The following is a 20208-nucleotide window of genomic DNA, read 5'->3' on the forward strand; positions in this document are numbered from 1 at the left end:
GGCGATCTCTCTGATTTCCAGGACAGCCAAGGCTACACAGAGAAATCCTGTCTCTAAAAAAAAAAATCAAATAAAAAAACCAAACAACCCCCTGATCCTCCTGCTTCCATCTCCTGAGTGCTGGGATTACAGGGATGTACCATACACAGCTTATGAGCTACTTGAGCTACAACACAGGGCTTTACTCATGCTAGGTAAGCACTCTACCAATGGAGCCACACCCCTTGACCAACAGTAAGCTTTGATATGCAAAAACCAAGCAACACAAACTATCCTTAATGTCACTGTTTTAACTATTTTCTCTTCAACACTGGAAAGGAATAAACTGAGCAAGCCAATGGTGTTCCTATTACCATAGGTTCTGTCCTTGCTTGGGCACCGTGGTCTCCACAGCAGCTTCTAGTGCTGATCCATGGTGTGCATTCACACTCACATTTTTGCCTAAGTTTGCTTTCTTACCTAAGGAAAACACAAATGTTAAGTTTAACATTAAAAACCCAACTCCTTGTTATAAACCTAAGCAGCAGGCCCACAATATACAGATGCTGCCTATTAATCACAGAACATGTTTATAATTACTAAACGATTATTAAATTTTAGTTAATAAAATTTAAGAACTACCTAAAACACTCGTATTCCCACATCCACGAGTATTCATGTTATGTAAGACCATTACATAATATGCAAAGTTATATTATGAGGAAAAACAAAATTCCTAACTTTGAGAAAATATCTGCTTGTTTAAAAAAAAAAAAAAAAAAAAAAAAAAAAAAGATTTTAGCTGGGCAGTGGTGGTGCACGCCTTCAATCCCCGTGCTTGGGAGGCAGAGCTAGATGGATCTCTGAGTTCGAGGCCAGCCTGGGCTACAGAGCGAGATCTAGGACAGGCACCAAAGCTACACGGAGAAACCCTGTCTCGAAAACAAACAAACAAACAAAAAGTTTTTAAAACAGTGGATATTGGGCTGGAGAAATGGCTCAGAGGTTAAGAACACCGACTGTTCTTCCGGAGATCCTGAGTTCAACTCCCAGCACCCACATGGTGACTCACAACCATCTGTAAAGATATCTGGCACCCTCTTCTGTGTATATAATAAATAAAAAACAACACACACACAAAAAAACACAACAGTGGATATTAATATCGTAGATATAGTATGCATGGTTCCCAACTCCTTTGTTGTAGTAATAGTGACACACAGTTCCTATTGGAAACTGTATTTTCAAGTCCTTTTCAGGGCTGGCATTTTAGCCAGTAGTCTTAGACCTTTATAATGCTAGGCAGCCATGCCTCTGCCAGGGTAAACAGCTGGCACTGTACACTGCAAGCAGGGAGGGTATGTGTAATACATGCATTCAATACACAGTACATTACGTTTTTAATGGGCTTGTCAGACACAACTGCCGAGAACATCTACATCTATTCTCTACAGTCCAACAGCTGTACAGTTGAAACCTTAGGCACACCAATCTTTCAGGGCAGTCAGTGGTGGTGCAGCCTTTAGTCCCAGCACTCAGAGGCAGAGAAGGTGGATCTCTATGAGAGTGAGTTCGAAGACAGCCTGAGCTACATAAACACACATGCATGCATGCACACAAAAAAGATATCAGGATAGAAATGACTAAATAACTTTGTATCAAAGCAAAAAAAGAAATTGTTCCTTCTGCAAGTTGTGGTGGCTCAGCCTTTAATTCCAGCACTTGGGAGGCAGAAGCAGGTGGATCTCTGAGTTCAAGGCCAGCCTAGTGGTCTACAGAGTGAGTTTCAGAACAGTCAGGACTACACAGAGAAACCCTGTGTTGAAAAACCAAAACCAAAACAAAACAAAACAAAAGTAAAATAAAAATTTACCATGAAAAAGCCTTAATGTTTTTTGCTGCACAAAGAAATGAGTACTTTTCTTATTAATAATTCTGCGAGTATTAAATTTGCATTAGGAGTGTCTCTAAAGTTAATATAACCCAATGACTCTTAACAGGGAGAGAGCTGGAGCTGCCTGCTAAGGACATGTGCAGGGTTTGGAGACCTTTGGACACGGCTACTGACATCTAGCGGGCAGAGGTGGAGATGCTACCAAACTTCCTGTCAAGGCCCATAGGATGTTTTCTAACTACAAAGAAATCGCCTAACTCAAGCATCTTCTAATCTGAAAAGGTTTCTTTCTTTTTGAATAAATTCAACACATATACACACAATTGAAGAAAGAAAAATGTATCTAGAAGAATACACTTACATTTATTTATCAATTAATATAACTCATAACCAGCATTCAGAGAAAAAATATCAGTGACTCTTCGTAACGCTTCTAAATCACCCATTTATTTATTTACTAGAGACAGGGTAGCTCACAAGTGCCTGGGCCTCAGAGGATATCAGGCCTGTACACATAGGGTACACAGACACACATAGGCACAACAGCCACAGACATTAAAAAAAAAAAAAAAAAAATTCATACCCACCCCTGTCAACTTTAAAAAAAAAAAAAAGTATTTTTATTTAAAAAAGGAATAAAAGTCAGGCAAGATGTTGCATGCCTGTAATCCCAGAGACTTGAGAGGTAGAGGCAGAAGGATCAAAGAGTTCAATGGGTTGGGGATTTAGCTCAGTGGTAGAGCACTTGCCTAGAAGCGCAAGGCCCTGGGTTCGATCCTCAGTTCAAAAAAAAAAAAAAAGAGTTCAAGGTTGTCCTAGGCTACAGAAAAGACTCCAAAGCCAGGGTTCAGGGGCTAAGAGCACTGCCTACTCTTCCATAGGACCAGGGTTTAAATCCCAGAACCTATATACAGGGCAGCTAACATATCTGTAACTCTAGTTCCAGACAGTCCGATACCCTCTTCTGACTTCCACAGGTAATAAACGCACATGGCACCACCTTGCACATACATGCAAGCAAAATATACATACATATAAATTTTTTTTTTCTTTTTCTCTTTGAAACAGGGTTTCTCTGTGTAGCCCTGGCTGCCTTGGAACAACTTGCTCTGTAGACCAGACTAGCCTCAAATTCACACAGATTCACCTGCCTCTGCCTCCCGAATGCTGGGATTTAAGGTGTGGGCTGCCACCACCACCTGGCTTACTTATAAAACCTTAAAAAAAAAAAGTCTTCAAAATCATCCTAGTTATGAGATCCCAAGCAGGTGGTAGTCTCCCTGTTTTGTCCCGTTCAACTCCTGGGTTCAAGCAATCCTCTTGCTTCAGCCTTCCAAGGAACTCCAACTACAGACTCACATCTTTGTGGCTTAGTCTCCGACAACCTTCTGCACCTTTGAGACACGGTCACACAATGTAGACCAGGTTGATCTCCAAATCACAACCCTCTTGCCTCGGGGGTCCTAAGAGCTGAGACTACCTTCACAACAATCAGTCACTTACATAAAATTAAATATTGTCTATATTCTCTTTACTACAACTACAATGAAGTGACATTCAGGAGCTAGGTTTTTTTTTTTTTTTTTTTTTTTTTTTTTGCCGTCAAACCCCCAGCACACCTAAATTTGCTTTGCATAATACATGGTTCATAATTAAATTTAAAAGTAGAGAAAGAAGGTATGTAACTGTTTCCTTGGTCTCCTACCTCAATTCTAGGCTTGACACCAACATCTACAGACTTTTCTGCTTTTTTTTCCCCCCAGTTTTTCAAGACAGGGTTTCTCTGTGTAGCTTTGGAGCCCGTCCTGGAACTCACTCTGTAGACCAGGCTGGCCTTGAACTTACAGAGCTCCACCTGCCTCTGCCTCCTGAATGCTGGTATTAAAGTAAAGGTGTGCACTAGTACTGCCTGGCTTTACAGACATTTCTAAGATACAAAATCTGGAAACTATTTCTGTAAAATCTCTACCCACATGCATCAGCTCTTCTCTCATTTTGCTAGGAACAGGGCTACTAAGTTCTCGTCCTCTCTACACGCTCATCTTCACCAAACTGAGTCGGAAGCTAGAGTGGTCATGAAGAACACAGGCACCAGGGCAGGTGACAGGAAAGGCAGTCCTCAGTGTGGCTCCCACCTTAAAGTCTGGCGAAGTGCACAACTGCAATCATGACACTCAAAGGTTGAGGCCAGAGCACCGATAGTTCTAGGATAGCCTGAACTACAGAGCAAGACACTGTTTCAAACAAAAAATGTTTCATCTTTACAAGAGGAAGGTCCAGATACACTCAATAGGAACAGCACCTCAAATGTACATCTTTCTCCAAGACAGCAATGTACAGCACTGTTTCTGGAGCAATGGTGTAGTCACAGATCCCAGGAAGTCACACACTCACAAAGGAGAACCAGTACTCCACAGTGCTTTGTGCCGCTCCATACTTCAGACTTCATGTATTTTGGACATCAACACTCCCCACCTGTGACAGGCTGACACCATACTCTAAGTCAACAGCCTCTGCAGCAGACATACTTACTTCGGGGATAGTAGTCCTCATCAGGTGAATTGTTGTGGTCTTTGCGGTGATGCTTGAATCGGTAGTCAATGCTGTTATGTACCCAGCCCTTTTCAATGAATAACCCTGGGACTTCATTTGAGAAGAGCCAGTATCTACAAAGCACAACCAGCACTTAGTTAATAACATCCATGATAAGTGAGACCGTGGGCAGGGAGAAGCAGGAATCCCAGCTGGCAGTGCCTTCCTTACAATCTGACACAGAGAAGTTGTAAAGAAAGAGGGTGGTGGTGACACACACCTGTAATCCCAGCACTCGGGAGGCAGAGGCAGGTGGATCTCTGTGAGTTTGAGGCCAGCCTGGTCTACAAAGTGAGTTCCAGGACAGCCTCCAAAGCTACAGAGAAACCCTGTCTCGAAAAACCAAAAAAAGAAAAAGAAAGAAAGAAAAGGCATCGGGAGCTTATCTAAGGCCTGTGTCATTTCTGTAATGTCTATTCTGTATCTTTAGGTTCCACACAATGCATGAATTTAAAATATTTACTTAAAAAATGATTCTATGTGTGTCAGTGTTTTGTCTTCATCAGCCCCAAAGTATTAAACCATTTTAAAAGAAGTATTTAGATTACAGTTCATCTGTCTGTTATTTAATTTTCCTATCTATGGTACCTTCAAGGACCAGAGCAGACCCTCCCAAATCCCAGCACTGGGAATAGAACCCAAGGATTATGCAAGAGCTCTGCCACAAGCTACCAGCGAGCCTGGGAGATTGTCTTACCTCACTTTGTAAAGCTAGCATCGGCACCAGTAACAGTTAATAAAGGAACAGTAGGCAATCATGGCTACAAACAAGTAGAAAACTGAACAGAACAGTCCATTTCTAGCACCTATGTAACAACTATGACGACCCACAAGACACAGAAATTAAGTTGAGTAACTCACCTGTTATGGTTGCGGTCTGTGCCAATAGGCGTCCGGCGGAGGACGAGTTTCGCCTTGGCAATCCCTTCCTGGAAAGCCTTCTCAGCAGCCGCCTTATGCTTCCTCATTCGTTCCTCTTCAGCTTCCCGTTCTAATCTCACTGGTAAAGATTAAAACCCAGAAAGTGTCTGTATGAAGTACATGTTTACTGGCCCTTCCTCTGCCATCTAAGGTGGAATTCTATGATCCTCCTACAGTCCTTACATCTTTATAAGGTCACACCCCTCACTGCCACAGGATCCCTAAACAGACCAGGATGAATTAAAAAGAAAGTATTTCAGTCAAGCTGGATGTGGTGGTGCACACATGCCTTTTATCCCATAGAAGGCAAGTAACCTCTATAAGCTCAAGGCCAGCCTGGTCTACAGAGGGAGTTCCAGGACAGTCAGGGCCACACAGAGGAAACCCTGTCTTGAAAAACCAACCCCCCCCCCCCAAAAAAGAAATATTTTGGTCCACAAGAACCTGACAGCAATCTGTCTTTAATATGTATGTATGTATTTATTTATTTATAGACAGGGTTTCTCTATGTAGCTCTAGCTAGCCTGAAACTTGCTATATAGATCACGCTGGCCTTCAACTCAGAGGTCTGCCTGCGTGTGCCTCTTGAGTGCTGGGATTAAAGGTGTGTGCCACCATGCCCATTGCCTTAATGTCAATGACAGAAAAAAAAACAAAAATAAAGTAAGGTCAGGGAAACAGAGGCAGAAATTATTGTACAGTTCAGTGGTAGTATTTGCCTAGCACTCAAATCCAAACAACACACACACAATAATGTGCCAAGTAACACTTGGCTAATCAGAAAGCTGATGCTTTTTTTTGTTTTTCAGACAGGATCTCACTATGTATCCCTGGTTGGTCTGAACTTAGGGAGATCTTATTCTTTTTCTTTTTTTTTTTTTTTAAGATTTATTTATTTATTATGTATACAATGTTCTGCCTGCATGTGTCCTTGCGGGCCAGGAGAGGGCACCAGATCTCATTACAGATGGTTGTGAGCCACCATGTGGGTGCTGGAACTGAACTCAGGACCTCTGGAACAGTAGTCAGTGCTCTTAACCTCTGAACCATCTCTCCAGTCCCAAGATCTTATTCTTTAGTGTGGAAATTAAACGTGTAGGCTACTGTGCTGCTTTTCCCATCCCTCTTTTCTGGTTTTCTCAGACAGGGTTTCTCAGTGTAGCTCTGACTGTCCTGGAACTCAGTATTTATATCAACTGGCCTCAAACTCACAGAACTGTCTGACTCTGCCCCCACCCCACCCCACCCCGCTGGGTTTTAAGGCGTGCAGCACAACCACCACACTATTTTTTTTTCTTTAAAATAAAGTCGTTACCTGGGGGACTGGAGAAATGACTCAGAGTTGGGAGCACTTCCTGCTCTTGCAGAGGACTTCGATTCACTTTTCAGCGCACCCACATGGCAGCTCACAACTCTAAGTAACTTAAGTTCTAGGGCACCAGGCAGATATATGGTACACATATATACGTACAGACAGCATTTATAAACATATAAAACAAAGAGTAATACAAGAGTTAATGATATTACTTCCTATGATGAAGGAAAAAATCATGGGGTTAGAAGAGTTGAGACAAGAGTCTCATATGCCCAGGCTGGCCTCCAACTTGATTGACATGTGGAATTTTGTTCAATAAAAACAGTCCATTGGTCGGGCAGTGGTGGTGCATGCCTTTAATCTCAGGACTTGGGAGGCAAAGGCAGGTGGATTTCTGTGAGTTCAGGGCCAACAAATGAAGTTCCAAGACAGCCAGAGCTGTTGCACAAAGAAACCCTGTCCTGAAAAAAAATAAAAAACGGACGAACAAAAACAACAAATAAACCAAACCAAACCAAACCAAAACAGTCTATCAATCTAGCCTTTAAGTTTCTCCCTGTCAAATTCTACTACTATAATGTTCAGCAGACTGCTGTTTACAATGTCATAATGCTGACATCAGACCCTCCCTCTGATGATCATATCTATAATATGGGGAGAATATAGAAACATTCATCAACAGATAGGATTTTTTTTTTCCAGAGCTGAGGACCGAACCCAGGGCCTAGCAAGTGCTCTACCACTGAGCTAAATCCCCAACCCAAACAGATAGGATTTTTAAAAAATAAAGTAAAAATCTATTTAATTTTTAAAAAAGATTTATTTATTTATTATGTATACAGAAGAGGGCACCAGATCTCATTACAGATGATTGTGAGCCACCATGTGGTTGTTGGGAATTGAACTCAGGACCTCTGGAAGAGCAGTTGGTGCTCTTAACCTCTGAGCCATCACTCCAGCCCTTAAACTTTAATATAGATTTTTTTTTTTTTTTCAAGACAGGGTTTCTGTGTAGCTTTGTGCCTTTCCTGGAACTCGCTTTGGAGACCAGGTTGGTCTCGAACTCACAGAGATCTGTCTGCCTCTGCCTCCCAAGTGCTGGGATTAAAGGTGTGCACCACCAACGCCCGGCAATACAGATTTTTAAAATTAGCTCAGTATGGTAGCATATGCATTTAATCCCAGCATTTGGGAGGCAGAGCCAGGAAGATCTCTGAGTTCCAGGCAAGCCAGGGGAACACAGTGAGATACCACCTCACCAAAACTAAACAACATGGAAAAGCTCAGTCTAGTGGTTAGTGGTAGAGTGCTTGCCTGGCACATTCAAAACCCTCAATTTGATTCCTGGAACCACAAAAATATGATCAAGTATAAAATTTGTGGCCTTTAATAAAGTTTTCTAGACTGGTTAACTGTATAATTACAGCAGTTACAGAAGAGATTAAGTACAAAAGTAAATGTTAAAGACAGAGCTGGTGAAGACATGGAAAATCAAAACCCTCACCCTGGTGGTAAGAATGTAAAACTGTACAGCTGATTTGTAAATGGCCTGGGTACACTTCAAATAGGTAAACATGGCTACAGAACTGGGCAATTTCATTCCTAGGCATATATCTCACCTGCCACAAAACACTATTTACATATGGTTATTATTACCTGGTTTATTACCAACCCCAGGTCCCCCATTTATTTGTTTGTTTAATTATTTATTTAATAAGTATTATGAGTGTTTGCCTGCATGTGTATCTATGCACCACTTGCATGACTGTGGAGGCAAGAAGCGGGGGTTGGATCCTCTGGAATTAGTTGTGAGCTGCCATGTGGGTCCTGGGAATTGAACCCAGGTCCTCTGGAAGAACAGCAGTGCTCTTAACTGCTGAGCCATCTCTCCAGCACAATTACATGGGAGTGCACAAAGCCACTCAGCTAAGCATGGAAGCTCATGCCCATAGTCTTATAATTCTGGATGTTGAGGCAGGAGGATGAATGTAAGGCCAGCCTAAGCTATACAGTAAGTTTCAGGAAAGCCTGAGCTAATAATAAGAGCTTGTCTCAAAACTATGAGAAAACAAAAATATCTTAGAGAGTGCTCCGTTACTACACACAGAACAAGTTAATAGTTATGACAGATACCCTACCATTATTCTAGTACTTTCTGTTCTCCTACCCACAAAAGGCTTTCCTGACCCCCTCAGGACAAATTTTACCTTTGGTTTCTCTCTCCTGGATCTCCCGCTTCCTCTTAGCTTGCATGCTAAGCAGCCTCCTGCTCTTGACAGCACTGATCATGTCATCTGCTTCCATTTCAACTTGGTGCTCAATCTTCACGATTTCTTTTTTCCTGTCCATCTTGCCTAGCCCGTTCTCCTCTTTGCCGTTTTCTTTATTTCTGGCTTCCATCTCCTTCCGCTTCTGTTTTTCTGCTCTCTTCTTATCGTTCTCCTCCTTCAGCACAGCAAGCCGCTCCTTCCACAACTCTGCAGACATCTGCTGTCTTGTCTCCATGTGGTCTTGCACAGAGTACGTCATGAGTATCCGGTGGCACAGCGCCGTCAATATCCGCAGCTTCTCCTCTGAGGTCAGCTCAAAGAACTCTGAGGTCTCGAGCTTCTCTAGGAACTCATCCTGCACCTCGTTATCCTCAAATGGTGTGGAATCTTTATTGTCCTCTGTCTCTGAGCCCTCACTGTCCTCCTGCACATCACACCTGCGCAAGCAGAGCCGGACCAGCTCCGAGACAGAATGCAGAGTGAGGGGGATCTCCGACAGCTTCATCCCCAGTTCTCCGTAGTCTTCTGCAATTTCATCCTGAAGTAAGGTCTGCAGCAGAATGACCAGCACTCTGTTCAAGTACAAAAAACCACCTTTATCTGCACTCAGGGCTTCCATTAGGGACACAGCAGTGATGGGGTACTGAGCATCAGGCAAGAGCAACCCCGAGTAACAGCTCAAGAACTCCACCACCAGGGCCACATCCCCAAAAAGGGTGTTGGGCAGTCCTTCAGGGGTATCTACCAGCTTGAATGCTGGGAGGTTTCTGCCACCTAACTCCTGGTCCTCGTATCGCTTCTGCTTCTCTAACTTCTCCAGCATCTCCTTCTCTCTCCGCTCTTTGGCTTTGGCCCGCAGCCTCTCCTTCAGCTCCTGCCGCTTCTTTTTTAAATATTCCTTCCGCTGCTCTTCGGACATCGAGGCCCACCGCTTCTTATGTTCCAGCAGCTCGTAGCGTTTCTGCACCAGAGTCCGCAGCTCTTCTGGAAGACGGGCTCGGTCTTCACTGGAGAGGACACGAGCTGTTTTGGAGATAACGCAGGACAGGGCACTCTTCTTGTCCTCTTTGTCTTTATTTTCTTTGTAATAGGCAATCAGGTGCAGGGCGGCAGGCGGCAGATGTTTATGAGGTTTCCCAGAGGACCTTGGCACACCCGCAGAACTCCGCGGGGCTCGAGTCATCTTCTGGGTCCCTTTGGCCATATCCAACAGAGTCATCTGCTTCATTTTGGTCTTGGGAGTCTTCACGCATTTGCTGGGTGATTTGGAACTGCCTGTGGACTTCTGGCCGTTCAGGATGCCTTTGCTTCTGCCCCTGGCCTTCAGAGGCTTGTCACTGTGCTTCCCTGGCTTCCTGGTGCCTGGGCCCTTCTTGGGAATGTGGAAGCTGTGGAGCTTGTTGGGGGACATGATTTTCATCACCTCTTCCAAATGCTCTTCTGGAGACTTGGAATTCTTTGAGTTCTTCACTTTGAGTGGGGGGCCATTTAACGACTTCTCCAAGTGCACATGGCACCACAGCTTAGGGTTGAGTGGAGAACTCAGAGAAGAATTGTCTCTTTTAGGTTTCTTTGAGGGTTTCCTGTCTGGAGATCCAGTATTCCTCCTCTTGGTGGAGGGGTTGAGAGTCATATACTAAAATTTAAGAACAGGAGCAAAATTACTTTTAAAATGAAGTGTAACAAGCAATATTTAAGCACTGGAACAGTGCTCTTCTCCATTATACAAGCAAAGCTACAGATCCAGGGCTTCAACACAGTGAGACTGTGTCTTCAAACAAAACTACACTCTGCTGATGTGGTGAAGACCTGTGACCCCAAAACTTAGGCAGTAGAAGCAAGAAAATCAGAAGTTTGAGGACTATCTTTATTATATACCAAGTGTGAGGCCAGCCTGACTCACCTTAGACTCTGTCTCAATATCCCCCATCCCTTAAAATGTGCACTGTGGAGCTGTACAGTTCAGTGATAGGATGCATTTCTAGTTTATGTGAGAACCTGGGTTCTACCTTGAGCTGTACAACAAAAGCCCATCATCCTTTGACATTAGACGCTTTACACAGCTAGCTCTGTGTTTAGATACGCATGAGGGTCTCAAATATTTTAATGAAATCTATGAACACTTTCTCCAGCTGTAACAACATATAAAAACTATGCCTACAATTTCCAAAGTCTATCAATGAGCCCCAGATTAGGAAATAACTGATCCAGCAAACAGCAGCATTTCGAGACGTTAACAAGTACTACTCTGGGGGAGGGGAGGACCAGAGAGAAGGGAGGGGAAACTGCAGTTGAGATGTAATGCATGAGAGTAAAAATAAATAAAACACAAAATACTACTCTCAACCTTGGGTGTGGCTCAGTGGGAGAGCCCCTGCCTAGAATCCCCCAGTGAGGAGTGAGGTGTGACTCAATGTAGTTCCCATGCCTAACGTTAAAGCCTGTGTTCCCCCCGTGAAAATGTGGGTTTGGGAGTAGTCCTGTACTTGAAATAAAGAGTCAGATCTTAATCCTTTAATTCTATTCTCAGCTTCAACAGTCTGTACTTTAAGTAGAATACACTATCTAAATATATTTGTCTCAACCCAGAGGCACATGTGACTGTGAAAACGTATGTATGGAGAGTGACAACAATACTGTTCAGATAAAGAACGCTCCTGACCTTGGCTCCTGGTTTCCCAAACTCTTCTTTGTCCTCTCCCATGAGAACCTCACTTCTAAGAATACATGAACTACAAGCTCTATAATTTCTCATTTATTTTATACAGCTCTTATTCACCCTGTATGCTGGGGGTGGCATGTACATGCTATGGTGGATGTGTGGAGGTCAGAAGAAAATGAGGAGTTGGGTCTCTTCCCACCATGTGGGTCACAGGGATTGGATTCAGATGGTCAGTATTGGCCACAAGTATCTTTACCTACTGAGCTCTATTGCCAGCCCCAACTGCTTATAATAATTTCAATGCCCCCGATTGGTTCTCTCTGGCACCCTAGTCTACAGTCCTCCAATCTCACAAGACTTTAAATCCATCCCTTTTTTTAATCACATTTTCAACATCTCAACCTGTTGGTGGTGGTTCTTTTCTTTTTCTTCTTCTTCTTCTTCTCCTCCTCCTCTTTTATTTATTTATTTATTTTTTTGGTTTGGTTTTTTCGAGACAGGGGTTCTCCGTGTAGTTTTGGTGCCTGTTCTGGATCTTACTCTGCAGCCCAGGCTGGCCTCGAACTCACAGAGATCCACCTGGCTCTGCCTCCTGAGTGCTGTGATTAAAGGCGTGCGACACCACCACCCACCTGGTTCTTCTTTTTTAAGAGATGGGTGTCAGAGCCAGGCATGGTGGCTCACACCTATGATCCCAGCACTGAGGATTGAGAAGCATAAGGATTCCCAAGTTTTTGGACAGCTAGGGCTACACAATGAAACCCTGTCTGGAAAATACAACAACAACAAATACCCTTCCAAATAAATAAAAATAGGATCTCATTATAGTGCCCAGGATGACCTCAAGACTCTGGACTCAAACCATGCTCCTAAGCAAGCCTGAGGAGTAGATAGGACCCAGCAAATGGACCACCATGACTGGCTTCCACCCCACTTCACCTCAATTTAATTCTAGACAGTCATTACAATCTATCTCATAGAACCCTACACTTTTCTTCATATGCCGTATTTACTTGGAAAACCCCAGTTTGCTGTGCCCCAGGCTGTCATGTTCACCGTAACCATGGTTGGAACAGAAAATAAAACAAATCCCTTGCTGGCACACCAAGAAACCCTAGCTGGCCCCACACTCCCAGTACATTCCCTGCGAGTCCATTCCCCTTTCCACCACTACACTCACTCCTTCTGGCTCCTCAAGCCTCCACACCTCAGTTCCCTCACACAGAATTAGTTAAGAGGTGGCTTGGCATGGTTACTCATACTTACAATCCAAGCACTGCAGAGGCTGAGGCTGAAAGACTGCCATGTATGAGTCTGAGGTCAGCTTGGACTAGTGTGAGACACTCTATCAGAAATAAAACAAAAGGTAGATGGGGTAGAGGGCTAGTGTGGAACCACACCACACACCTGAAATTCCAACAGTTGGGAAACTGGGAGGATTTCCTCATGTTCAAAGTCAGACTTCACTACAGTGTCAGACCTAGTTTCAAACACAAACCAAAAAGACTTAAGAGTTTAGAATCTGGTCCATTGGACACAACAGCAGTTTCTGTTTCAATATGTATTAAAATTTTTAACTGATTTTAATATTTTAAAGAATGTAATTGTAAGTCAGGTGTGAAATGTACAAGCCTGCAATCCCAGCACTTGAAAGACAGGGGCAGGAGGGTTAGGAGTTCAAGGTCAGCCTGGGCTACATGAAACCATGTCTCAAAACATAACAAAACAAAAAAATTTGAAGCTGGGCAGTGGTGGCGCACACCTTTAATCCCAGCACTTGGGAGGCAGAGGCAGGTGGATCTCTGTTCGAAGCCAGCCTGGTCTACAAAGCGAGTTCCAGGCCAGCCTCTAAAGCTACAGAGAAACCCTGTCTCAACAAACCAAAAACAGACCAATTGGAAAACACTGTTGATGAGTGCCTGGTATCTTAGTAGGTATGTATGTTTCTGTCTTTATGCGATTTGTACACGAGTGCAGGTGAGCTGAGTGGCCAGAAATGTCACATTTGTAGGAGTGAAGTCTCAGCCAGTTGTGAGCTGCCTGACATGGTGCTGAAGTTGGGTCCTCTAGGAGAGAAGCACGTATTCTTAACCATTCACCCATCTCTCGAGACTCACATACCTGATTCTTATTCCACTAAGTTTGGGTTTTTTATTCGTCTATCTGTCTGTTTTGAGGCAGGGTCTCTCTATATCATCCTGTCTGTCCTGTCACTTACTTGTGTAGACCAGACTACAGAGTTGAACCCACAGAGATCCACTTACTTCCTGAGTGTTGGGATTAATGTAAGGTGCTACCACATGAATATATCCCGTCTCTTTCTTTACTCACTGCACAGGGGACGGAACCCAGGGCCTCTCATGATATACATGTATTCTACCACCAAAAGACAGCCCCAGCCTTTCCTGCTCTTCTCAGTCACTCAAAACAACACAGCAGGAGTCTGAAGGCAATATTCATATAGAACTTATCTCCATCTCTGTGTTTTCAGTAAGTTAGTTGGGAAGGTTTTTTTTGTTTTGTTTTGTTTTGCTGCGGTGCTAGATACAGGGCCCAGAACTTCCCAGAGAGAAAGAAGAATGGAGACAAAGGAGTCGGGGGAGGTGCCTAAGCCACAATCTTGGCTCATCACCCACTTTGATTTGGTTCTAATTAGTGCTGGCTGGCATCTAACTCAGAGATCTGTCTGCCTCTGCATCTCAGATTAAAAGTGTGCATCACTATGTTCAGCACATAAATTCAGTTTAGTTAATAAAATTTTTAAACTTTTATTAACATTCTGGTTAGTATTTTGTTAGCTTGACACTAGCTAGTTATTATCTGGAAAAGGAACCTCTATTGAGAAAATGCTCCCATCAGACTGCCCACAGGCGAAACTATAAAGCACTTTCTTGACTGATGACTGATTTGGGAAGGCCCGGCTTCTGTGGGTGTGGCTGGGAGGGTGGCTCTGAGTTGTATAAAAAGCAGACCAAGCAAGCCGCAGAGAACAAGCCAATAAGCATCATCCCTCCATGATCTTTGCTTCAGTTCCTGAATGAATTATCAGTTGTTAAGAGTTCAATCTGGGGGCTGGAGAGATGGCTCAGCAGTTAAGAGCACTGACTGTTCTGCCAGAGGACCCAGGTTCAATTCCCAGCAACCACACAGCAGCTCACAACCAGCTCACAACTGTCTGTAACTCTAGTTCCAGGGAATCCAATGCTCTCATACATACATGCAGTCAAAACACCAATGTAAATAAAATAAAAATAAATATTTAAAAAAAAAGTTCACAATCTATCTGGGCAGTGGTGGTGCACGATTTTAATGCTAGCATTTGGGAAGCAGAGGTAGGCGGATCTCTGAGTTCAAGGCCAGCCTGGGGTACCTAACTAGTTCCAGGACAGTCAAAGCTACAAAAAGAAACCCCGGCTTGAAGAGTTCAAAATCTGCCATAAATCTGATTCTACTATGAGTTACTGGAGAACAGGAACTTACCTAGCAATGGTTTATTTAGGTGTCCAGCATTAACAGTGGCCTTACCTTATATGGGTCAAGTAGAAAGTCACTGAATTTGCTAGGCAGGGAGTATCTCTTCACCAGTTCATCTTCCACCACCCAAGGCGCATTTTCACCAGTTCCGGCACGTAAGGCATTATGCCGGATAAAGTACCGAAGTATCTCCTTGTTTGGTGGTCTCTCTGTTCGAATCAAGCTGTCTGCTGGCACACTGCTGATGATCTAGGTGAAAAAGTAACAAAGAACTCAGCACTGGGACCATAAGCAATTAAGCAATGAGAACAAACACATCGTCTCCAAAAGAGAAAGAATGAATTGTAACCCCATGGGGGAGGGGGAGTGGGACAGATGGACGGACACCTATAATTAGAAGGCAGAATTTTGAGATAGAATTTCAACTTAAAAGAATCCCTAGGTAATTTGTCAAGAAAATGTCAATTAAAATGAGTATACACTTTCCAACTTCACACCAGCAACTTCTCTAGTTATGACTTTATCTTGGGAAGTAAACAGGAAGTCTTTTAGTGGAAGAAGAGGATGAAGATTACCTAAAGATCCATCCATCAAGGATTCATGCTTGGTGCATACGTATAATCTCAGCACTGAGAGGCCGAGGGAGGATGACAGTGAGCTTGTGGCTAGCCTGGGTAACATATAGCCAAACCTTGTCTCAAAAATACAGAAAAAAACCGGGTGGTGGTGGTAGCACACACCTTTGTTTCCAACACTCAGGAGGCAGAGGCAGGCCTGATCTACAGAGGCAGTTCCAGTAGAAGAGCAGAGGAGTCTCCATGTTTCATAAGCTACCCCAGTGACTGTTTCATACATTACTATTTCACTTTACAGTTTAAGAATATATCATGAGGCAGTGGTGGCACACACTTTTAATCCCACCACTTGGGAGGCAGAGGCGGATCTCAGTGAGTTCGAGGCCAGCCTGGTCTACAGAATGAATTCCAGGACAGCCAGGACTGCAGGACTGTTATACAGAGAAACCCTGTCTTGAAAAACCAAAAACCAAAAAAAAAAAAAAACCAAAAAAAAAAGAGAAAATTTAATGAAACCACAGACGCTTATTCTAAGTAAATGAAAGGGCAATATACAAACAATACATTTATTATATTTTTTCTCTACCTTTAAACGCCACTGGAGTCCTAACTACTGATAACCAACTCATATTCACCGATGATTATCTCCAAGTGTGAGATGACAAATCATTTGCTTTTTGGTTGCACTTTATCTTCCCATAACCAGTGCTTATGACTTGTGAACAATCTGTACTATCATTAGGAAAATAAATGAAAGTAGGTGAGTTTGCCCAGCATGTTTTAACTAGCTAATCATTAAATGAGAGGTAAGAAATACACCTATGTGTTCAGGTCACTAACAGTAAGACAGTAGGACTGTCAAAATTCTAAGCAATGGGGAGAGAGAACAATACAAACAAAAAAGCTTCTCCTCCCTACTCCCCCCTCCAAAAAAACCATGTTACCGCACTTCTGTAATCCCAGCACTCAGGATACAGAGGCAAGATGATTGTTACAAGTTTGAGACCAGCTTGGATTACACAGCCAGCTTTAGGCAAAGCCACAGCTATACAGCAAGACCCTGCCTCAAAGCAAAAGGCCAAAGAACTGGTTGGTGATTCTTCCCATAGAAGATCTTGGCCAGTGTTAAACCTCACAGGGACCAGCAGCTTCTTGTATGAAAGGCTTATCTATGAAAACAAACATGATTGTCTTCAACATCCTAGTCCTCTTTCCAATTAAACTTAAAATTCTATTCATGTACATGTAGAAACACAATATGCCAATATTTCTTAAATCTAAGATATAATCGATGAAACATATATTTTATTTACAACTTAAGAACTGTTGTTTTCTGACTCAAGTTCCCATGTAGCCCAGGCTCCTTCAACCCCACTGTGTGACAAAGGATGACCTTCAACTCCTGAGTCTCCTGCTTCCATACCCAATTACCAGGATTAGAGCTAGGAAATAAACCCTTACCAGCTGCTTTTAACCACATCCCAGCTCTGAATATGTTAAAGGATATATGAAAAAGCAGGACTGGAAATAGCTCCACCATAGCACTCATCTGACATGTAGGAAGGCTGGGATTGAGCCTTAGTCCCACATGAAAAATTAAAAATGTAAAAGCCAAACACCTTATAGCTGGGGAATGTAACTCAGTATAGAATATTTGCCCGACCACAGCAAGGCCCTAAGTTCAATACCCAGCACGAGAGCAGGAAGAGTTAAAAAAGCAAAGGTAAAAAAGCAGTACTATACAACGTTAAGGGTGCCTACCGACTGACAAGTTACTAGCTGAAATTTTACAAGACTCCTTATAAAGGCACTACAGGAGGGGATTCGTCTTACAACCTCACTTATGTTACAAATACCTCTTTTACTTTGAAAAAAGCAAACAAAAATTCCTTAGCAATGATGTTAGCAAAAGTTTCTAGTTTTCAAACTGAGATGCTCAAATGCAAAGTTATTTTTATAGTCTGCCAATTCCTACAAAGAAAAGGCATACAACCTTCTAAAGAAAAAAGTCAGAAAACACTCCAAATTTCTATGATGAAGATATCCTTTACATTTTTCCTTAGCACATTTTCTCCAAGAAAACCAGCCCTCTAATATTGTCTTAAAATCTATTAATGTAAGAGGTTTAACCAACCTTATCTTCATTTTGTAGCTTCACATCGTATTTGTGAGGCAGAAATTTTGGAGGAGCCCATTTCCTTTCTCCTTTTTTTAACGAAGTAGGAAGTTTCCGTGGAGACCTACGTGCTCTGTCATCTAGTCAAATCAATAGAAAATTAGCAAATAATAATAATAAATTATTATAATTCAGCTTATTCACTCACAACTAATAACTTGACTCAGTTCCTCACTTATACCAGGCAATGGTGATGTGACCCAAAGATGAGATGTGATACTGTAACTTCAAGGAGCTAGCTACACAGAAAGTCAGTTAAGTAAATGATTACAATGCCACAATATAGTCTGATAAGCACAGATACTCTGAGCACAGAAAAGGAATATGTGCTCTCTGGAAGGTGAGCATGAAACACCTAAAAAGAGTATGACTAATGAGCTAGAAAGATGGCTTGGACCTGAGTTAGATTCCCAGCACCCACATGGTGATTCACAACTGTCTTTAACTCCAGAGGACCTTGTTCTAGCCTCTGTGGGCACCAGGCATCCATATAGTAAAGACATACATGAAGGCAAACACCTATACACATAAAATAAGGAAATAAATAAAACAAGGTTAAAAAAGTCAAGATAGGGCTGGAGAGATGGCTCAGTGGTTAAGAGTACTGACTCCTCTTCCAGAGGTCCTGAGTTTAATACCCAGCAACCACATGGTGGCTCACAACCACCTGTAATGAGATCTGGTGCCCTCTTCTGGTCGGCAGCCATACATGCAGGCAGAACACTGTATACATAATAAATAAATAAATCTTAAAAAAAAAAGAAAGAAAGAAAGAAAGAAAGAAAGAAATATGCATAAGCAATATTTTAAAAAAAAAAGTCAGGATAACCGCCAGTGTTAAATCTAACAAAAACAACTGGGACTGGTGAGACAGTTCAGAAGTTCAGAGCTGCAGAGGTTGCTCTTTCAGAGAACCAAGGTTTGGTTCTCAGCACTCACAATGACTCACAAGCATGTGTGATCCCAGTTCCAAGAAACTCTAGTGCCCTCTAGTGGCCTTTGTGGGCACTTACATGCATGTGGTGCACAGACATACATGCAGGTGAAATACCCATCAACAGAAAATAAAGTTAACAAACAAACAAACAAACAAAAAACAAACTGGCTATTTCTCCAGAAGACCTGGGTTTGATTTCCAGCACCCACAGGGCAGCTCACATCTATATCTCCAATTCCACACACTCTGACACCTTCTGGCCTCCATAGGCACCAGGCATGCAAGTGGTGCACAGACATATATATGCAGGCAAAACACTCACACGCATACAATTTTTAAAAATTCAAAAAGTAAAACAAGTCTTAAAAAAAAAATCTCTGTACCTGGCAAGAGGTCATCTGCAACCTGATTAAAAACTGTATCGTAAGTCATTAGAAGGCAGATATTAATACAGGCATGGTGGTAAACATTTGATACACCTGTAACCCCAGAACTCAAGAGAGTAAGGCAAGTATGGGTCACAGAGCAAATTACAGTCCCAGGCTGTCAAGGAGCCTGTGAAGAAAAAGTGCCCAAGTACTTGGTACAGTTGGTGCACAAGCCTATATAACCCAGTATTCTCCAGGTAGAGGTGAAAAGGTCAAGAACACCTCCCTCAGCTACAGTGGGCTTGAGGATAGCCTAGGCTACTTGAGTCCCTGCTGCAAAGCAAAGAAGTAAAAAAATGTAAAAAGTAAGATAGAAGTTAAATCATAACAGTACAAAGGAACTAGCCACTGGTCAGTAGGAAGAGCAGACAATATTCTCACCAGGACCAAGAGTATCATTGGGTGTGGTGGTACACACCTATCTACAATCCAAACAGGAGGATCAGAAATTCAAGGCTAGTCTTGGACACAAGAGATCCAGTGTTAAAGAAAACAAAGAATAAAACATCAAGCCAAAATAACACACAGCTAACACGCTGTTTTCCTGTTCATATATTAACCCTTTTCGTCTACCCCACAAAAACAATTTTCAACCTCAGGTAATCAGAAGTCTCACATTTTGAGGGCTGGTGAGATGGCTCAACAGTTAAGAGCACTTGCTGTTCTCTTCCAGAGGACCCAAGTTCGGTTCCCGGCACCCACACTGGATGATTCACAACCACCTGTAACTCTGGATCCAGAGGATCTTTCTCTTGGCCTCCGTGTACCTACACACATGCGGCATACACTTACACAGACTCACACACATACACATAGATACAAATAGAATGAACTTATAAATAAACAAAACTTCAGGAGAGGAACTGGAAATGGCAGGCATGTGCATTCACAACAGAAATAACACTGCAAGGCCAGCTACAACTAGTCTCAGCAGTGTCCTTCTAGAATAATCAGCATGGATTCCCCAAACCACCTGAACATGACA

General features: G+C 42.7%; 1 protein-coding gene across 1 annotated transcript in view; it reads right to left on the reverse strand.

Annotated features, from left to right (window-relative positions):
- The window catches only part of Baz1b (bromodomain adjacent to zinc finger domain 1B), a 58330-nt gene that overhangs the window by 19967 nt on the left and 18155 nt on the right, over positions 1–20208 (reverse strand). Inside the window, exons 5-10 of the mRNA XM_036172684.1 lie at positions 17817–17938; positions 15159–15356; positions 8909–10607; positions 5327–5465; positions 4406–4539; positions 354–459 (exon numbers count right to left, since the gene is read on the reverse strand). Coding sequence (XP_036028577.1) covers positions 354–459; positions 4406–4539; positions 5327–5465; positions 8909–10607; positions 15159–15356; positions 17817–17938 — 2398 coding nt within the window. The remainder of the gene's footprint in view (positions 1–353; positions 460–4405; positions 4540–5326; positions 5466–8908; positions 10608–15158; positions 15357–17816; positions 17939–20208) is intronic.

Source organism: Onychomys torridus, chromosome 22 (assembly GCF_903995425.1).
Source record: "Onychomys torridus chromosome 22, mOncTor1.1, whole genome shotgun sequence".
Taxonomy (NCBI): Eukaryota; Metazoa; Chordata; class Mammalia; order Rodentia; family Cricetidae; genus Onychomys; species Onychomys torridus.